Raw genomic sequence first — 19238 nt, forward strand, 5'->3', positions numbered from 1 at the left:
TTTTTTTAGTTATTTTTATACAGCGTTTACCATGCATTATAAATTACATGTTATCTTTATTCTGCGGGTCAGTCCGATTCCGGTGATACCTAATTTATAGCACTTTTTATGTTTTACAACTTTTTGCACAATAAAATAACTTTTGTAAAGAGAATGGATTTTTTCTGTCGCCAAGTTGTGAGAGCCATAACGGTTTTAAATTTTTCGTTGACGGAGCTGTATGAGGGCTTGTTTTTAGCGAGACGAGTTATAGTTTTTATAGGTACCATTTTTAGGTACATGCGACTTTTTGATCACTTTTTATTTCAATTTTTGGAAGACAAAGTGACCAAAAAATAGCAATTATGTCAGTATTTTTTAATTATTTTTTTTACGGCGTTCACTGTGCGGAATAAATAACATAATATTTTTATAGTTCAGGTCGTTACGGTCTCAGCGATACCAAATATGTATGGCTTTATTATTTTTTTCAATAATAAATGACTTGATAAGGGAAAAAAGGCGATTGTGTTTTGTGTTATTATTTGAAACTTTTATTGTATTTTTGACAACTTTTATTTTTACTTTTTTTACACTTTTTTTAGTCTCACTAGGGGACTTGAAGGTCCAACTGTTTTTTTGATGTTCTAATACATTGCACTACCTATGTAGTGCAATGTATTAGAACTGTCAGTTGTTCACTGACAGCAAGCCGATCAGGCTCCGCCTCCGGGCGGGGCCTAATCGGCTAACGTAATGGCAGATAGGAAGCCGTTGTTAGGCATCCTGTTGCCATAGTAGCAGTCGCCAGCCTTGCCATCGGATGGCAAGGCTGCCGATTGCATACAAGCCACTTTGATGCAGCGATTGCATTGAATCGCTGCATTGAAGGGGTTAATGGCAGGAATAGGAAGCTGAGCCGGCGCCATCTTGCCGATGGTACCGGAAGCCTCCTGGGCCCTGCGGACGACGGGGCATAGGAGGATTCCGTTACTGGCGGACCGGGAGGTAAGTATTAGCCCTCCGATCGCCTTTGCAGCCACCGGCAACCCAGCGATCACGTTGCTGGGGCGCCGGTGGCTATAAACTCCTCACATGCTGCGATCTCTATTGAACGCAGCATGTGAGGGGTTAATCGGTCGGATCGGAGGCTAACTCCGGTCCTGGCCGATACCTCAGGGTGCCAGCTGTAACATACACCTGTCACCCGGCGGTGATGTCGCTGGCTCAGCTCCTGAGCCAGCTTCATCTCCATCACGTACAGTTACGTGGAGATGCGGGAAAGGGCCATCTCCCATGACGTAACTGTACGTGAAATTGCGGGAAGGGGTTAAGCCCATATTGATTATATGACTGTATTTTAAATATGTTTTGGTAAACAGCTAAAATGGCAAAACTTGTGTCACAGTCCAAATAATTCTGGACCTAACTGTAACTATGACGCTAGGAGCCCGGCTCCCTGCAGTGTATTCAGTCCGGGAAATACTGCCGACATACCGTCCGTATATCATGGACCGAACATGCTCATGTGAATTAGGCCTTACTGTGAGCATATAAACATCCTATAATCTTTACCTTGGGGATGATGTCCATTATTATGTGAACTAATTCCGGAGCAGTCGGCTGGAACATCTGGTCTTGGACTTTTGCCTGTTGGCATCCAATTTAGAGGAAAATAAGTGAAGCATGCAAACAGCATCAACCGCAGGCCTCCACTATGGCAAAATTACAAGAGGGGCCCCAAATTTCAAAATAATGTACCAACAACATACTTACATTCAGTCAATTCGGTAAATTAAAACAAATATAAATTTGGTATCGATGTAACCATATTGACCCACAGAATAAAGTTAAGATGTCATTTTTACCGCACGGTAAACGCCGTAAAAACGACCCCCCCAAAAAAAAATTGAGGAAACCACACACAGAATACTTTTCCAGTTTCCCAGTACATTATATGGTATAATAAATGGTGCCATGAAAATCAACAACTTGTCTCGCAAAAAACAAACCCCCATATGGCTATATCAATGGAAAAGGTGGGGAGGAAAAAACAAAAGTGAAAGTCTGAAAAATGGCTGCGGAGTGAAGGTATTAATCAGGTCCCCTATTCACACACTCTGGCCTCACTGGAACACCAACCTCTTATTTTCCATTACTTTGCTCTGGCTGCATAGTATTATTGCATCAATATATATTCAGACCACAGATAATATACGTCACAATAACATAGAATTTTTTAAAAATAAATTCAGACCCCAGACTAGACAACTGCTGCAGCCAGGCCATATAGTACCTAAAGGCTTTGTTGCTATGCTTCAAATTAAGGAGTGACCTCTCCTCGTATGATAAATATCCAAAAATAAAGAGCAAGGAAGCATCACACAAAAAAAGGAGGAATTTATGCACCAAACAAATGGAATGTTAGGGATCTGCCAGGTACTTCATCTAGCTATACTCCTGGGATTAATCAATCCACACCTGAGGCCAGACCTGCTCGACTGACACCATCTCCCACCAACCAGGGTGGCAGGCTCAGGAGTGGGAGAGCCTATCGCGGCCTGGTCTCTCGGAGTTAGCTCCGCCCCCTGCCCTTTATTACCTGCCCTGTGCTCTCCCTCAGTGCTTGTAATTCTTTTGGATTCCTGGCCCCACTGCTGCTTGCTCCAGCCTGCTTCTGCCGTGCTTCTGCCTTGCTGCAGTTCTGCTTGACCTGCTTGCTTGCCCTGGCTTGCTTCTGTCTCCGTGCCTGCTCGGGTGTACTCACTTCGTCCTGGTCCTGACTGTTCGTTCGCCGCCCCTTTTCCTCGTGGCGTTCCGTGGCTACTGCCCCTTCCCTTGCGTGTTCCCTGTTTGTCTTCCTGTGCACTTAGCCAGCGTAGGGACCGCCGCCCAGTTGTACCTCGTCGCCTAGGGCGGGTCGTTGCAAGTAGGCAGGGACAGGGCGGTGGGTAGATTAGGGCTCACTTTCCCTTCACCTCCTTCCTGCCATTACATAATTACAAGCCCATACCTAGTCTACCATTTCTCCTACGCTGACGCTATCATGGACCCCCTTGAGACCCTGACCCAGCAGATGCAGGGCCTCTCCCTACAGGTCCAGGCCCTGGCCCAAAGGGTCAATCAGGGTGACGCTGCTTTAGTAGTACCCCTCACCTCACCTCTAGAACCCGACCTCAAGTTACCTGACCGGTTTTCAGGGGACCGTAAGACGTTTCTCTCCTTCCGGGAGAGTTGCAGACTGTATTTCCGCCTAAAGCCCCACTCCTCAGGTTCCGAGAACCAGCGGGTGGGTATCATCATATCCCGACTCCAGGAAGGGCCCCAAGAGTGGGCCTTCTCCTTGGCTCCTGACGCCCCTGAACTTTCCTCTGTTGATCGTTTTTTCTCTGCCCTCGGACTCATTTACGACGAGACTGACAGGACTGCTTTAGCCGAGAGTCAGCTGGTGACCTTACGTCAGGGTAGGAGACCGGTTGAGGAATACTGTTCTGATTTTAGGAAGTGGTGCGTAGCTTCTCAGTGGAACGATCCGGCCCTAAGGTGCCAGTTTAGGTTAGGATTATCTGACGCCCTGAAGGATCTGCTGGTTAGCTACCCCTCGCCTGACTCCCTTGACCAGGTTATGGCCCTAGCAGTACGACTTGACCGACGTCTCAGGGAACGTCAGCTAGAACGCTTCAGTGTGCTCCCCTCTGACTTTTCTGCGATTCCCCCCGAGGTCCCGTCTCCTCGCCCCTCCACGGAGGACTCGGAGGTACCTATGCAACTCGGGGCCTCCATGTCCCCTCGACAACGTAGAGAGTTTCGCAGAATGAATGGTCTCTGCTTCTACTGTGGGGACGACAAGCATCTACTGAACACCTGCCCCAGGCGCAAGAATAAGAAGCCGGAAAACTTCCGCGCCTAAGTGATCATCGGGGAGGTCACTTGGGCGCACAGGTATTTCCCGTTAATGTGAAACGCAATAAAATTTTGCTTCCCTTTCAGGTCTCGTTTGCTGGCCGGTCTGCCACGGGCAGTGCTTTCGTGGATTCTGGCTCATCTGCTAATATCATGTCTGTGGATTTTGCTATGTCTCTAAAGATGCCTTGTATTGATTTACCTTATCCCATCCCTGTAGTAGGAATCGACTCAACCCCCCTTGCTAATGGTTATTTTACTCAGCATACTCCTGTTTTTGAACTCCTGGTTGGCTCCATGCATTTGGAGCAGTGCTCTGTACTGGTGATGCAGGGATTATCGTCTGATCTGGTATTAGGTCTTCCCTGGTTGCAGTTGCATAATCCCACGTTTGATTGGAATACTGGGGATCTCACCAAATGGGGTAATGAATGTCTTATGTCATGTCTTTCTGTTAACTCTATTTCTCCCCGGGAGGAGGTAAACACGCTTCCTGAGTTTGTTCAGGACTTCGCCGATGTGTTTTCTAAGGAGGCCTCCGAGGTGTTGCCCCCCCATAGAGATTACGATTGCGCTATCGATTTGGTGCCTGGTGCCAAGCTTCCTAAGGGTAGGATATTTAATCTTTCATGTCCTGAACGTGAAGCGATGAGGGTGTATATCCAAGAATGCCTGGCCAAGGGTTTCATTCGCCCCTCGACTTCTCCTGTAGGTGCTGGCTTCTTCTTCGTGGGGAAGAAGGATGGTGGTCTTAGGCCGTGCATTGATTATCGTAACCTGAATAAGGTCACCGTAAGGAACCAGTACCCACTTCCTTTGATTCCGGATCTTTTTAATCAGGTTCAGGGAGCCCAATGGTTTTCTAAGTTCGATCTACGGGGGGCATATAACCTTATCCGCATCAAAGAGGGGGATGAGTGGAAAACTGCGTTCAACACACCCGAGGGTCATTTCGAATACCTGGTCATGCCCTTTGGGTTGTGTAATGCCCCTGCTGTCTTCCAGAATTTTATTAATGAAATCCTGAGAGAGTACCTGGGTAATTTTCTTGTTGTGTACCTTGATGACATACTGGTGTTTTCCAAGGACTGGTCCTCCCACGTGGAGCATGTCAGGAAGGTGCTCCAGGTCCTTCGGGAAAATAATCTGTTTGCTAAGACTGAAAAATGTGTCTTTGGGGTACAGGAGATACCATTTTTAGGGCAAATCCTCACTCCTCATGAATTCCGCATGGACCCTGCCAAGGTTCAAGCTGTGGCGGAATGGGTCCAACCTGCCTCCCTTAAGGCGTTACAGTGTTTTTTAGGGTTCGCCAACTATTACAGGAGATTTATTGCCAACTTCTCGGTCGTCGCTAAGCCTCTTACGGACCTTACCCGCAAGGGTGCCGATGTCCTCCATTGGCCCCCTGAGGCCGTCCAGGCCTTTGAGACTCTCAAGAAGTGCTTTATCTCGGCCCCCGTGCTGATTCAGCCCAACCAAGAGGAGCCATTTATTGTGGAGGTTGACGCTTCCGAGGTGGGAGTAGGGGCCGTCTTGTCCCAGGGTACCAGCTCCCTCACCCATCTCCGCCCCTGTGCTTACTTCTCTAGGAAGTTTTCGCCCACGGAGAGTAACTATGATATTGGTAACCGCGAACTTCTAGCCATTAAATGGGCTTTTGAGGAGTGGCGGCACTTCCTGGAGGGGGCCAGACACCAGGTAACGGTCCTTACGGATCACAAGAATCTGGTTTTCCTAGAATCGGCCCGGAGGCTTAATCCTAGACAAGCTCGGTGGGCACTATTCTTTACCAGATTTAATTTCTTGGTTACCTATAGGGCTGGGTCCAAGAATATTAAGGCTGACGCTCTGTCACGTAGTTTCATGGCCAATCCTCCTTCCGAGAAGGATCCCGCTTGTATTTTACCCCCTGGTATAATCGTCTCTGCCACGGATTCTGATTTAGCTTCTGATATCGCGGCTGATCAGGGTGCAGCTCCCGGGAACGTCCCTGGGGACAAACTGTTTGTTCCCCTGCAATACCGGCTGAGGGTACTCAGGGAAAACCATGACTCCGCTCTATCTGGTCATCCTGGCATCTTGGGCACCAAACACCTCATTACCAGAAACTATTGGTGGCCTGGGTTGCCTAAAGATGTTAGGGCTTACGTCGCCGCTTGTGAGGTTTGCGCTAGGTCCAAAACCCCTAGGTCCCGACCTGCGGGCCTACTACGTTCCTTGCCCATTCCCCAGAGACCTTGGACCCATATCTCCATGGATTTTATCACCGATTTGCCTCCATCTCAGGGCAAGTCGGTGGTGTGGGTGGTAGTCGACCGCTTCAGCAAGATGTGCCACTTTGTGCCCCTTAAGAAGCTACCTAACGCCAAGACGTTAGCTTCTTTGTTTGTGAAACACATCCTGCGTCTCCATGGGGCCCCAGTCAATATCGTTTCTGACAGAGGGGTACAATTTGTTTCCTTATTTTGGAGAGCTTTTTGTAAAAAGTTGGAGATTGATCTGTCCTTCTCCTCCGCCTTCCATCCCGAAACTAATGGCCAAACGGAAAGGACCAACCAATCCCTGGAACAATATTTAAGGTGTTTCATCTCTGACTGTCAATTCGATTGGGTCTCATTCCTTCCCCTTGCTGAATTTTCCCTGAATAACCGGGTCAGTAACTCGTCAGGGGTCTCCCCGTTTTTCTGTAATTTCGGGTTTAACCCAAGGTTCTCCTCCGTCTCCCCTGGTTGTTCCAATAATCCTGAGGTAGAGGAGGTTCATCGGGAACTGTGCACTGTCTGGGCCCAGGTTCAGAAGAACCTAGAGGCGTCCCAGAGCGCACAAAAGATTCAGGCGGATAGTAGACGTTCTGCTAACCCCCGGTTTGTCGTCGGGGATTTGGTCTGGTTGTCGTCCAGGAACTTGCGCCTTAAGGTCCCGTCCAGGAAGTTTGCTCCCCGATTTATTGGACCTTATAAGATCATTGAAGTCCTCAACCCTGTATCCTTCCGTCTGGAGCTCCCCCCATCCTTTCGCATACATGACGTCTTCCATGCCTCCCTCCTTAAACGCTGCTCCCCGTCCTGGTCCCCCTCGAGGATACCTCCTGTTCCCGTTCTCACCCCTGAGGGGGTGGAATTCGAGGTGGCCAAGATTATGGACAGTAGGATGGTCCAGGGCTCCCTCCAGTACCTGGTCCATTGGAGAGGATACGGGCCGGAGGAGAGGACTTGGGTACCTGCCCGTGATGTTCACGCTGGGGTATTGATCAGGAGGTTCCACCTCCTCTTCCCCACTAAACCGGGTCCCCTTAGTAAGGGTCCGGTGGCCCCTCATAAAAGGGGGAGTACTGTTAGGGATCTGCCAGGTACTTCATCTAGCTATACTCCTGGGATTAATCAATCCACACCTGAGGCCAGACCTGCTCGACTGACACCATCTCCCACCAACCAGGGTGGCAGGCTCAGGAGTGGGAGAGCCTATCGCGGCCTGGTCTCTCGGAGTTAGCTCCGCCCCCTGCCCTTTATTACCTGCCCTGTGCTCTCCCTCAGTGCTTGTAATTCTTTTGGATTCCTGGCCCCACTGCTGCTTGCTCCAGCCTGCTTCTGCCGTGCTTCTGCCTTGCTGCAGTTCTGCTTGACCTGCTTGCTTGCCCTGGCTTGCTTCTGTCTCCGTGCCTGCTCGGGTGTACTCACTTCGTCCTGGTCCTGACTGTTCGTTCGCCGCCCCGTTTCCTCGTGGCGTTCCGTGGCTACTGCCCCTTCCCTTGCGTGTTCCCTGTTTGTCTTCCTGTGCACTTAGCCAGCGTAGGGACCGCCGCCCAGTTGTACCTCGTCGCCTAGGGCGGGTCGTTGCAAGTAGGCAGGGACAGGGCGGTGGGTAGATTAGGGCTCACTTTCCCTTCACCTCCTTCCTGCCATTACATGGAACTTTTCACTTCCTCAATGGAGTCATTTTCAAGCCAAAAATTATTATTTGTATTGCTAATATGTGTGTATGACATGTGTATGATACACACACATATTATATGTACCTCCTCCTTGCTCAGAATCAAACCCCAGATTTAAGTCACTTTTTCCACAAAATAAATAAATCAGACCCTAGAGATAATATTCTATGGCAGTGTGCTGCCTCTGTATAAATGTACCTCCTCCGCTCCTGCCTGCTATACTCCCTCTGGGCGCCAGATTACTGTGTCCTGACACTGCCGAGCGTACACTACTTCATGACGCTGACAGTATCAGGAAGACACAGTACATGTGCCAGGACTCAGAGGAGACAGTCAGGTAGAGAGTCTCTACCATAAAATCAGCACGGAGGATCGCCAATATCAGTGATATCGCCTATCTGGCTGAGCTCCTCCATGCTGATTCTTTTGTAGAGACTCTACCTGACTGTTACTGCTTTTCAGCTACACGCTCGCTTACTTTCACGGACGGGCAGCTGAAAAGCAATGCTAAAGGAGGGGACCCCTTCAGTGATGGCGGCCCTGGGCAATTGCCCAGTTTGCCCCCCCACTAAACGGCCCTGCCTCCACCGCCAACCAATTGGCTGATGCAAATAATCTATTATTACCAATATACATATGAAACATATGAACTGCGAACACATTTATTCAACTCAGAAATACAAGCCCATGTACTATGATAGACAAAAGAGTTTAAAACTGATCTTAATATATTGAAATCTGCATGTGACCAGCTCTATTATAGTGGCATTCTCTATCTTTTTTTTATCAAGTTGTTTTAGGTCCAAAATTCTGTGCTCATTAATTTCTTAATATATCGTTACAGTGGTCGGAGCTCTGTCTTATACAAAGCTTCAGGTCCCATGCATAGACATAGATTTAAAGGGTAACTAAACGTTCAACAAACTTCTGACATGTCATAGTGACATGTCAGAAGTTTTGAATGGTGGGGGTCCGAGCACTGAGCCACCCACCAATTGCTAAAACAAAGCGGCAGAAGTGCTCATGTGAGCGCTCAGCCTTTTCTTTTCTGTTCGCTTTTTCAGGAAATCAATGTATCAGAGTATGGAAAGTCTATGAGCCCGTACTCCGAGTGCTTCTGCTGCTTCATTTTAGCAATTGGTGGGGGTCAATTGGTGGGGCTCAATGGAAGCGCGGCCAAAAAACGCTGCAAAAAGCACGGCAAAGAGAGGGCAAGCAGGTCAAAATCTGCCTCAAAATTCCTGAAGGAGTTTTGTGGCAGATTTTTCAGCCTGCAAGAAACTCTGTGTAAAGATGTAAATGTACTACTTGTTTCAAGAAATGAACATGCACAAACATTGTTGCCAGGCAGGTGTGGCATATGTTTTATAATAAGCTGGATGTTACTCACCAATAAATTAAAACCATATTTTATCTTCTGAAGACATTCAATAAATTCATATTCAGAAATGGCTGATTTCTCTTTTAGAAGACAAAGAAAAGGAATTATTTTTAACTTTATTATCAATTTGTTTTCCTAAACCCTAATGTTGTTACTATATAGGGCCCCTTTTACACTGCGTTTTGAGCCTTCTGTCGGAGGTAGCTGTCCGGAGACTGCTTTGAAGGTCTTGCTACACAGGGGGGCATAATCTGGCCACCATGCGTATGGTTATGGTGACCGTGAAGAAGCTCTGCGCTGCCCAGGGGAGCTCTCTTCACGAGTCTGCCACCCAACAAGCAGGGCTCCCTCTCCAGAAGGCAGCTTTCCCAGGTGGAGGTTATAGGCTTTAAAGGTCTTGCAACATAGAGGGGAGATAGTTAGGCCAATGTGCGATTAGGTATGGTGACCTTGTCCCAGGCTGGGTTGGTGTGTTTTTTTTTTTTGGCACAGTCCTTGGTAGAGTTTACCTGGGCAACGCAGAGCTGTTGGCTGGGGCAGGGAAACTTGGTGCTGGAATGGGGAGGACTCTCTGCTGTCTGTCATGGGGAAGGTCCAGTGATAACTGTCTATATATCAACAGTTACTTTTTTGTGTACGTTGGGAGCTTTCTTGTCTTACATGCTAAAATACAGACTGAAAGGGGCCTTAGGGCACATTCAGAAATTGCAGAATTGCTGTTGAATTCCGCGGCGGACAGTCCACAGTGGAAATCAGCAGCAGCCAATTATTACATTGGTTTCTATACTAACTTAGTTCAGACATTGCGGAAAATAACTGCGGAATTTAGGCTGCGGTGCAGAATTTTCACTCCGCAGCATGCACATTTTGTTGCGGAGAAGTAGCGGAATTTCACTGCGGATTTCAGCCTTTGCAATGCAAAAACTGAAATCTGCGGCAAGTCCGCTGTGATATCCACAAGGTCTGAATTACCTGTCAAATATGCAAATGTTGCTGCAGATTAGTTGCGTAATTGGCGCGAATATGCAGCAACGTTTTCAGCGGAAAACTTCTGTCACTTCTGAACGTGCCCTAACGTTTTTTTTTTTTTATATATTTTAGTCATTTCTTACTGACCTTTTTTCTTCTTTTTTTCAGGGTTTAGTTTTCCTACAAATATCTCAATATCTGCAAGTACATGGTTCAAGACCTCCTAGATGCAGAGTAAATAAGAATACATTAAGTACGTGTTCAGTGCATTTTGGCTGGACTTTAACTCTTATACAATATATATATATATATATATATATATATATATATATGTATATATATAGTATAAGAGTTAGGGTATGTTCACACGATGAGAGGCATTTACGTGTGAAAATACAGACTGTTAACAGCTGCCTCGTTTCACACGTAAATGCTGCTCCTCGCATTTTGCGAGCCGTCTGAGACGCTCGTAAATCTTGAGCTGTGCTTCATTGAGTTCAATGAAGAACAGCTCAAATTACGTGGCAAAGAAGTGCCTTGCACTTCTTTGCCGAGGCAGTCCATTTACGCGTCGTCGTTTGACAGCTGTCGTCTGCACTATACGTCGGCAAACCCATTCAAATGAATGGGCAGATGTTTGCCGACGTATTGTAGCCCTATTTTCAGGCGTAAAACGAGGCATAATAAGCCTCGTTTACGCCTGAAAATAGGTCGTGTGAACCCAGCCTTAAAGTTAAACTCCCCGTAAAAAAGAAGTGCATGTAACATCTTGAGCTGTTTTTCATGGTCTCAATAGAAAAATAGCTCCAAAAACGGCCGTAAAAAACGCTTGATGCATAAAAGGCTTAATACGCCTCGTTTACGCCTGAAAATAGGTCGTGTGAACCCAGCCTTAAAGTTAAACTCCCCGTAAAAAAGAAGTGCATGTAACATCTTGAGCTGTTTTTCATGGTCTCAATAGAAAAACAGTTCCAAAAACGGCCGTAAAAAACGCTTGATGCATAAAAGACGGCTGAAAATCAGTGTCTGTTTTCCCTTAAAAACAGTTCTTTATTTTACAGCCGTTTTTTGTTTGCCATGTGAACATACCCTAAAGGGAACACATTTAATTGTAAGTGATCTTCCTGTGAAGTGGATACCAGGAATCACAAAAGGACCACTAAAAGCTGTTTGTTAAAAAATTTATTCTACTGGCCTGAGAAGAACCCTGACGTCATCCTAACAAAATACCTTGTATGATGCAGAGGAATATCAACTGGAAGCCAGGACTCAAACCTGCTTGACTGGCTAAAAATATTGAAATCCTTGTATCTGTGTTCTGAAATCTACTTACAGCAAGGTAGAGAATTTATACCATTTTTTTATATCCCTGCTTTTGGAATGAAATGTTTAAAGAGGATTTGTCAACTCTCCTGACATGTTTGTTTTATTAAATAAAAACTTGCATTCCTCATAAAATAATTCCTTGTATTTCGTAGAACTACGTTGTTGTACCTTTCGTTATTCCGCCAAGAAATGTATGAATAAATTGACAACTGCGTGTTAACATTTCGCTTGTCAATGGAGCATGTTCCTCCATGATCTGACATTGTCCAATTGGTGCTTTGATGGGTGGTCTGATAAATGTCTCTTTATGCCCCGGACTCAGTCCTCCCCATCACTAGCCATGCCCCCTTTGAGTCACTGACTGAGACTGTGCTCAATTCACATCACGCTCCTCGCAAATGCATTCTGATGGCCTTCTCTAGCATTCAGTCCTGACTTGAGAGGGGGTGGCGCACATAGAAATGAGCAGCACAAAAGAGTCTACAGGTCAGGAGGATAGGTTCTATTTTCTGGTTATTGGAATAAAACAGTAGTTTAACAATGCCTAGGGATACTAGGTGGGCGCCAAATATTACGGCACCGATATCTAAATAACGAAGGAGGATAGGATTTTTTTTTAAAGTGCCCCAGAGTTTGTGCAGCCCTTCCCATTACATGCTGCACACGTATGGTCAGGTGAAAAGTTCTCTTTAAGGTCCCATGCACACGACGGTATTTTTTCCCTCCCGTAAATACTGGCGTAAATACGGGTCCTTTGTCACCCGTATTCCACCCGTATTTACGAACCCGTTTTCTCTACTAAATTTGCACTGCACTAATCGGCAGGCCCTTCTCTCTATCCAGCACTGATCGCCAGCCTCTTCTCTCTATCCAGCTCTGATCTGCAGCCTCTTCTCTCTATCAGTGCTGGATAGAGAGAAGGGGCAGCCCTTTCGGGCAGAGTTTCCGCAGCGGAACGCAGCAATAGAAACAATAAGAAGTTCATACGTACCCTGGCCATTGTCTTGATCCCTCTTTTGACATCCAGTCCGACCTCCCTGGATGGCGCGGCAGTCCATGTGACCGCTGCAGCCTGTGATTGGCTGCAGCGGTGACATGGGTGAAACGTTATCCCAGGAGGCCGGACTGGAGGAAGAAGCAGGGAGTTCTGGGTAAGTATGAACTTTTTTTGTTGCAGGTTTTTACTCCCTGTCCAGTGGTAGTCACTGTCCAGGCTGCTAAAAGAGTTACTGCCGATCAGTGCAGCCCCTTCACTCTATCCTGCACTGATCGTTTAATTCTTTCAGCACCCTGGACAGTGACTATCCCCTGACGGCGCCTAGCAACGCTCCGTAATTACGGGTGCACACACGTAGCCACCCGTAATTACGGGTGCCCCATAGACTTCTATGGGCCTGCCCGTGCCATGAAATAGGACATGATCTATATTTTTCAACGGCCCAGGCACCTTCCCGTAAGCAAACAGGAAGGTACTCGTGGCCAATAGAAGTTTACGGGCGTTTTTACTGTCGTGTGCATGTGGCCTAAAGGAAAGGTGTTTTAATTTTTTCATTATTTTACATGTTTTACTTTATGGGCCTATTTTTTCTAATTATTTTAATATGTTCCCTAAAGTAACTATTTATTCATATGTTTGTATGTCTGTGGGGGCAGCCATCTTTATTTTTAGTTTTCATACTGCTAATTTTTGTTTTGCAGGTTCCGCTGGACCATTTGGACTACGTCGTAGATTAGTTGGACTACTTCGCTGATTTAACCTCTTCCCGCCCTGCTCCGCAATAGTACGTCCTGCAGAGGGGTTACTTCCATCATCAGGACGTACAGTTGCGGAGTAGTTCCCGGCGCACACTGTCCTAACGAACAGTGTCCGGGAACCGGGAGGTCAGCTGTCCCCGACAGCTGACACTCCAGCCTTGCCGGTCAGCGGACCATCGCCGCTGATTTCGGCAATTTAACCCCATATATGCGGCGACGATTGCGTTCGCCACATTTAAGCGGTTTGAAGCACATCGGCAGCCCCCACGAAGTGATTGTGGGGGCTGCCGATGCTTGTCGTGGTAATCAGAGGTCAGACAATGACCTCCGGGTTGCCATGTACGGAAGCCTCGGAGGAGCAGCTTCCGGCCGGTCCTCCGAGGCTTCCTGTCAGTGTGACTGTCACGTCACAATGACAGTTGGAATGCATTACACTACGTAGGTAGTGTAATGTATTCCAGCAGCGATCAGAGCTGCAAGTCTAAGTGTCCCCTAGTGGGACAAGTAAAAAAAGTAAAAAAAAATTAATAAAATGTTTTCAAAAAGTGTAAAAATAAAAGTTACAAGTTATATAAACAAACACTCAATTTTTTTCCTATAATAAGACTTTCATTATAGGAAAAAAATTAGCACGTTAAAAAAAGTACACATATCTGGTATCACCGCGTTCGTAACGACCTCAACTATAAAACGGTAGTGTTATTTTTCCTGCACGATGAACACCCTAAAAAATCAATAAAAAACGACACCAGAATCGCTATTTTTTGGTCACCACCCCTCCCAAAATAGAGAATAAAAAGTGATCAAAAAGTCGCATGTACCCGAAAATAGTACCGATAAAAACGACAACCCGTCCCGCAAAAAACAAGCCCTTACACAGCTTTTTTGACTGAAAAATAAAAAAGTTACGGCTCTCAGAATATGGTGACACAGAAAATGAATTATTTTATAAAAAAGTGATTTTATAGCGCAAACGCTGCAAAACATAAAAAAACCTATATACATATGGTATCGCCGTAATCGTATCGACCCGCAGAATAAAGTAAAATTGTCATTTATAGTGCACGGTGAACGCTGCAAAAAATAAACTAAAAAACATTGTCAGAATTGCTTGTTTTTGGTCACCCGGCTTGAAATTTTTTTTTATAAAAAGTGATCAAAAAAATTGGATGTACCCCAATATGGTACCAATGAAAACTACAGATTGTCCCGCAACAAATAAGCCCTCACACAGCTCCGGTGGTGAAAAAATAAAGAAGTTCTGGCTCTCAGAATATGGCGATGCAAAATGTGCAGTGTTTTCTAAAAGCGGGTAACATCCGACACCATTTATCAGTGCGACACCGGCCACATATCTATGAATTATTATTTATTTACCGCATTATTATACCCTCTTATTATGCCCTGATGTTCTCCGCACAGATTACATATGCCCCCACATTATAAACTGAAATACCAGCGAAACCCAAAACAGAAAAATTACCAAGCAAAATCAGCGCTCCAATAGCAAAATGGCGCTCCATCCCTTCTGAGCCCTGCAGCGTGCGCAAACAGCAGTTTGCATCCACATATATGGCATCGCCATACCCAGGAGAACCCGCTTAACGTTTTATGAGGCATTTGTCTTCCGTGGCACAAACTGGGCACGACATATTATGCACTAAAATGGCGTATCAGTGGAAAATTGCAATATTCACACCATCCGCTGTGCATTAACCCGTTTGCGCACTATGACTTAATAGCACGTCATGATGCGGGGGTTGATGTATGGAGTGGGCTCACGTGCTGAGCCCGCTCCATACGCTGCGGGTGTCGGCATTGTATTACAGCTGACACCCAGGACTAACTGACAGGAACAGCGATCGTGCGGTTACAGAAGCCTGTAAAGATAACAATATACTGCAATACATTAGTATTGCAGTATATTGTATTAGCGATCCAATGATCACTGGTTCAAGTCCCCTAAGGGGACTAATAAAATGTGTAGAAGAATTAAAGTTATTAGTATTGAGAAAGAAAAAACTTTAAAGTTAAAAAAAAAACCTTTTCCCATTTTTCTTCTAAAGTAATGTAAAAAAATAAACAAAATTGGTATCGCTACGTCCGTAAAAGGCCGAACTATTACAATATACCATTATTTAACTCACACTGTGAACACCGGAAAAACGTAAATAATTTAAACTGCTAAAATCGCTGTAGTTTTCGTTTTTACCGCACGGCGAATGCTGTAAAAACGAAAACCCCAAAAAAATAGAATCCGATTTTTTTCCTAAATTACTATATTTTCCTATTTTTTTTCAGTTTCTCAGTACTTTTTATGGCACTTTAAATGGTGTCAATAGAAACTACAATTCCTCCCACAAGAAATAAGCCCTCACATCACTCTACTGACGGAAAAAGAAAAAAGTCATGGCTCTTGGAAGGCGGGGAGTGAAAAACGAAAATAAGAAAGCAAAAAATGGATCAGTCCTGAAAGGGTTAATTCATTTCTAATGAAAAAAACGTATGACCACATGTGGGGTATTTCTGTACTTGGGAGAATTTGCTTTACAAAAATTGGTTGTTTTTTTCTCCTTTATCCCTTGTGAAAATGAGAACATTCAACATTTTAGTGGAAAAAAATTGTCTTATTAATTTTCTCCGCCTAATTCTAATAAATTCTGCAAAAGACCCGTGGAGTCTAAATGCTCACTATACCCCTAGAAGAATTCCTTGACGGGTGTTTCCAAAATGGGGTAACTTGGGGGGTTTCCACTGTTTTGATCCCTCCAGGGCGTTGCAAAGGCGGCATGGCACCGAAAAACAATTCAGCAAAATCCGTGCTCCAAAATCCAAATAGCACTACTTCCCTTCTGAGCGCTGCCATGGGTCCAATCAGCAGTTTATTACCACATATGGGGTATTGCTGTAATCAGGAGAAAATGCTTTACAAATGTTGTGGTTCTTTTTTTCCTTTATTCCTTGTAAAAATATCAAATTTCTATGCTTTTTCAGAAAAAAAGTCGATTTTCATTTTCACTGCCTAATTCCACTAAATTCTGCAAAAATCCTGTGTGGTCAAAATGCTAACTATACCCCTAGATAAATTCCTTGAGAGGTTTAGTTTCCAAAATGGGGTCACTTTTGGAGGGTTTCCCCTGTTTTGGTCCCTCCAGGGTGTTGCAAATGCGACATGGCACTGAAAACCAATCCAGCAAAATCCGTGCTCCAAAATCCAAATGGCACTCCTTCCCTTCTGAGCCCTGCTGTGGGTCCAATCAGCAGTTTATTACCACATATGGGATATTGCTGTAATCAGGAGACATTGCTTTACAAATGTTGGGGTGATTTTCTTCATTATTCCTCGTAAATATTAAAAATTTCTATTTCTAAAATTTTCATTTTTACAGACTAATTCTAATAAATTTAGCGAAAAACCTGTGTGGTCAAAATGCTAACTATACACCTAGATAAATTCCCTGAGGGGTGTGGTTTCCAAAATGGGGTAACTTTTGGGGTGTTTCTACTGTTTTGGCACCACAAGACCTCTTCAAACCTCACATGGTGCCTAAAATATATTCTAAAAAAAGGTGGCCCCAAAATCCACTACTGTAGGTGCTTCTTTGCTTCTGAGGCCGGTGCTTCAGTCCATAAGCACACTAGGGCCACTGTGGGATATTTCTAAAATCTGCAGAATCTGGGCAATAAATATTGGGTTGCATTTCTCGGGTAAAACTTTCTGTGTTAAAGAAAAAAATGCATTACCAATGAAATTTGGACAAAAAAAATATGAAAATTTTAAATTTCCCCTCTACCTTGCTTTAATTCCTGTGAAACGCCTAAAGGGTTAAGAAACTTTCTGAATGCTGTTTTGAATGCTTTGATAGGTCTAGTTTTTAAAATGGGGTGATTTATGGAGACTTTCTAATATATAACAACTGAACTGGTCTCTGAAAAAATAGCCTTTTGAAATTTTCTTGAAAATATGAGAAATTGCTGCTAAAGTTCTAAGCCTTGTAACGGCCTAGAAAAATAAAAGGACTATTAAAAAATACAAGCAAATACATTAAAATTTAGATTTTCTCTGAATTTTGGTGTTTTTCACAAATAAACACTGAATATATCGACCAAATTTTACCACTAACATAAAATACACTGTGTCACGGGAAAACAATCTCAGAATCACTTGGATACATAAAAGCATTCCAGATTTATTACCACATAAATTTACACATGTCAGATTTGAAAAAATTGGCTATGTTCTTAAGGCCTAAACAGGCTTTGTCCTTAACCCCTTTACAACGAAGGACGGATATATCCGTCCTGTGCAGGTGTTAGTTCCCACAAAAGGACGGATATATCCGTCCTCTGATCGCGTGGGTACTGCCAGTGTACCCACGCGATCAGCTGCAGGAGCACGGCTGTTATACACTGCTTGGCTCCTGCCGCAACTGCCGGAATCGAAGCGCGCTCTGATTTCGGCAGTTTAACCCATTAAATGCCACTGTGAATAGCGACAGAGACATCTAATGTGTTTGACAGAGGGAGGGCCGTCGGGTTTCCATGGCAGCTGGAGGCCTAACAAAGGCCCCCAGGTCTGCCTTCAGCAAATGCCTGTTAGGCCATGCCGGAGGCATGGCCTAATAGATTGCCTGTCAGTTTTACACTGACAGGCAATAATGCTTTGGTATACGAAGTATACCAAAGCATTATATAAGCGATCAGCAGATCTCATAGTGAAGTCCCCCGGTGGGACTAAAAAAAATGTAAATCAGTTAAATAAAGTTTGTGAAAAAAATAAATAAATTACAGTCAAAATAAAATAAAAAAGTGGTTTTATTTAATAAAAGTGTCAAAACAAATAACACATACACATATATGGTATCCCCGCGATCATAACGACTTGAACAATAAAATGAACACATTAATTAAACCGCCGGATGAACAGCGTCCAAAAAAAACTGCAAAAAAACTACGGCAAAATTCTCTCTTTTCTCCCATTCCCCCATAAAAAATTTACTAAAAGTTAATCTAGAAGTCCTATGTACCCCAAAATAGTACTAATGAAAACTACACCTTGGCCTGCAAAAATCAAGCCCCCATACGGCCACATTGATGGAAAAATAAAAAAGTTACGGCTCTTGGAATGTGGCGATGCAAAAACAAGTAATTTTTTTCTAAATGGGTTTTTATTGTGCAAACGTAGGAAAACATATAAAAGCTATACATATTTGGTGTCACCTTAATCGTGCTGACCCATAGAATAAAGTTAACATGTTATTTACGCAGCATAGTAAACGGAGTAAATTTATAACGTGAAAATCAATTCTGGAATAGCTGCTTATTTTCAATTCTCTCCTAAATTAAAGTTAATAAAAGTTAATCGATATACTATAAGCATCTAAAAATATTGCAATTACAAAATACAACTCGTCCCGTAAAAAACAAGCCCTTATACGGCTATGTTGATGGAATAAAAAAAAAAGTTACGACTCTTAGAATGCGAAAAAAACAAAAAATAATCATTGGTCATTAACGCGCAAAATGTTCTGGCCATTAAGGGGTTAAAACAGAAGTATTATTTACAGATTTTTTTTAGTTGAGCATAACATTTCGAAGGCCACAAGTCATCCTGCACGGAGATTCAAAGAATGCTGAAAGATAAGTGTGTGCAGCAACTAAAGGCCCTATTACACGGGCCAATGATCGGGCAAACGAGTGTTTATATGAACGCTCGTTTCTTGATCATTGCAGTGTGCAAACCGAGCAAAGATCAGCCTATGAAAAAACACTTGTTCATCGGCTGATCTGTTAGTTTACACAGCATTAAAAATCATCGTACTCGGCAGCACATCTCCCTATATAAATCCAATGTGCTCTGCAGGCTAGTAAAATTTCTTCTTATAGTTCCCCATAGCAATGCTTCATGAGAGTTTTTTTTAGCATTGTTCGCAAGGTCCTCAGAGATCAGCACCTTAGGAAAAAAATCCCATCACACACCAGCCATGCCCA

General features: G+C 44.4%; 1 protein-coding gene across 7 annotated transcripts in view; it reads right to left on the minus strand.

Annotated features, from left to right (window-relative positions):
• The window catches only part of EPS8L3 (EPS8 signaling adaptor L3), a 169343-nt gene that overhangs the window by 67668 nt on the left and 82437 nt on the right, over positions 1 to 19238 (minus strand). For 5 of the 7 annotated variants that reach the window (XM_075853657.1, XM_075853653.1, XM_075853652.1 and 2 more), the window contains 3 exons: positions 10314 to 10389; positions 9207 to 9277; positions 1555 to 1629 (listed from right to left, as the gene is read on the minus strand). The exons of 1 other annotated variant lie outside the window; for it this stretch is intronic. In XM_075853657.1, the coding sequence (XP_075709772.1) occupies positions 1555 to 1629; positions 9207 to 9277; positions 10314 to 10389 (222 nt within the window). The remainder of the gene's footprint in view (positions 1 to 1554; positions 1630 to 9206; positions 9278 to 10313; positions 10390 to 19238) is intronic. One more of the 7 variants, XM_075853655.1, reaches the window with a different exon arrangement.

The sequence above is a fragment of the Rhinoderma darwinii genome, chromosome 2, assembly GCF_050947455.1.
Source record: "Rhinoderma darwinii isolate aRhiDar2 chromosome 2, aRhiDar2.hap1, whole genome shotgun sequence".
NCBI classification, from domain to species: Eukaryota; Metazoa; Chordata; class Amphibia; order Anura; family Rhinodermatidae; genus Rhinoderma; species Rhinoderma darwinii.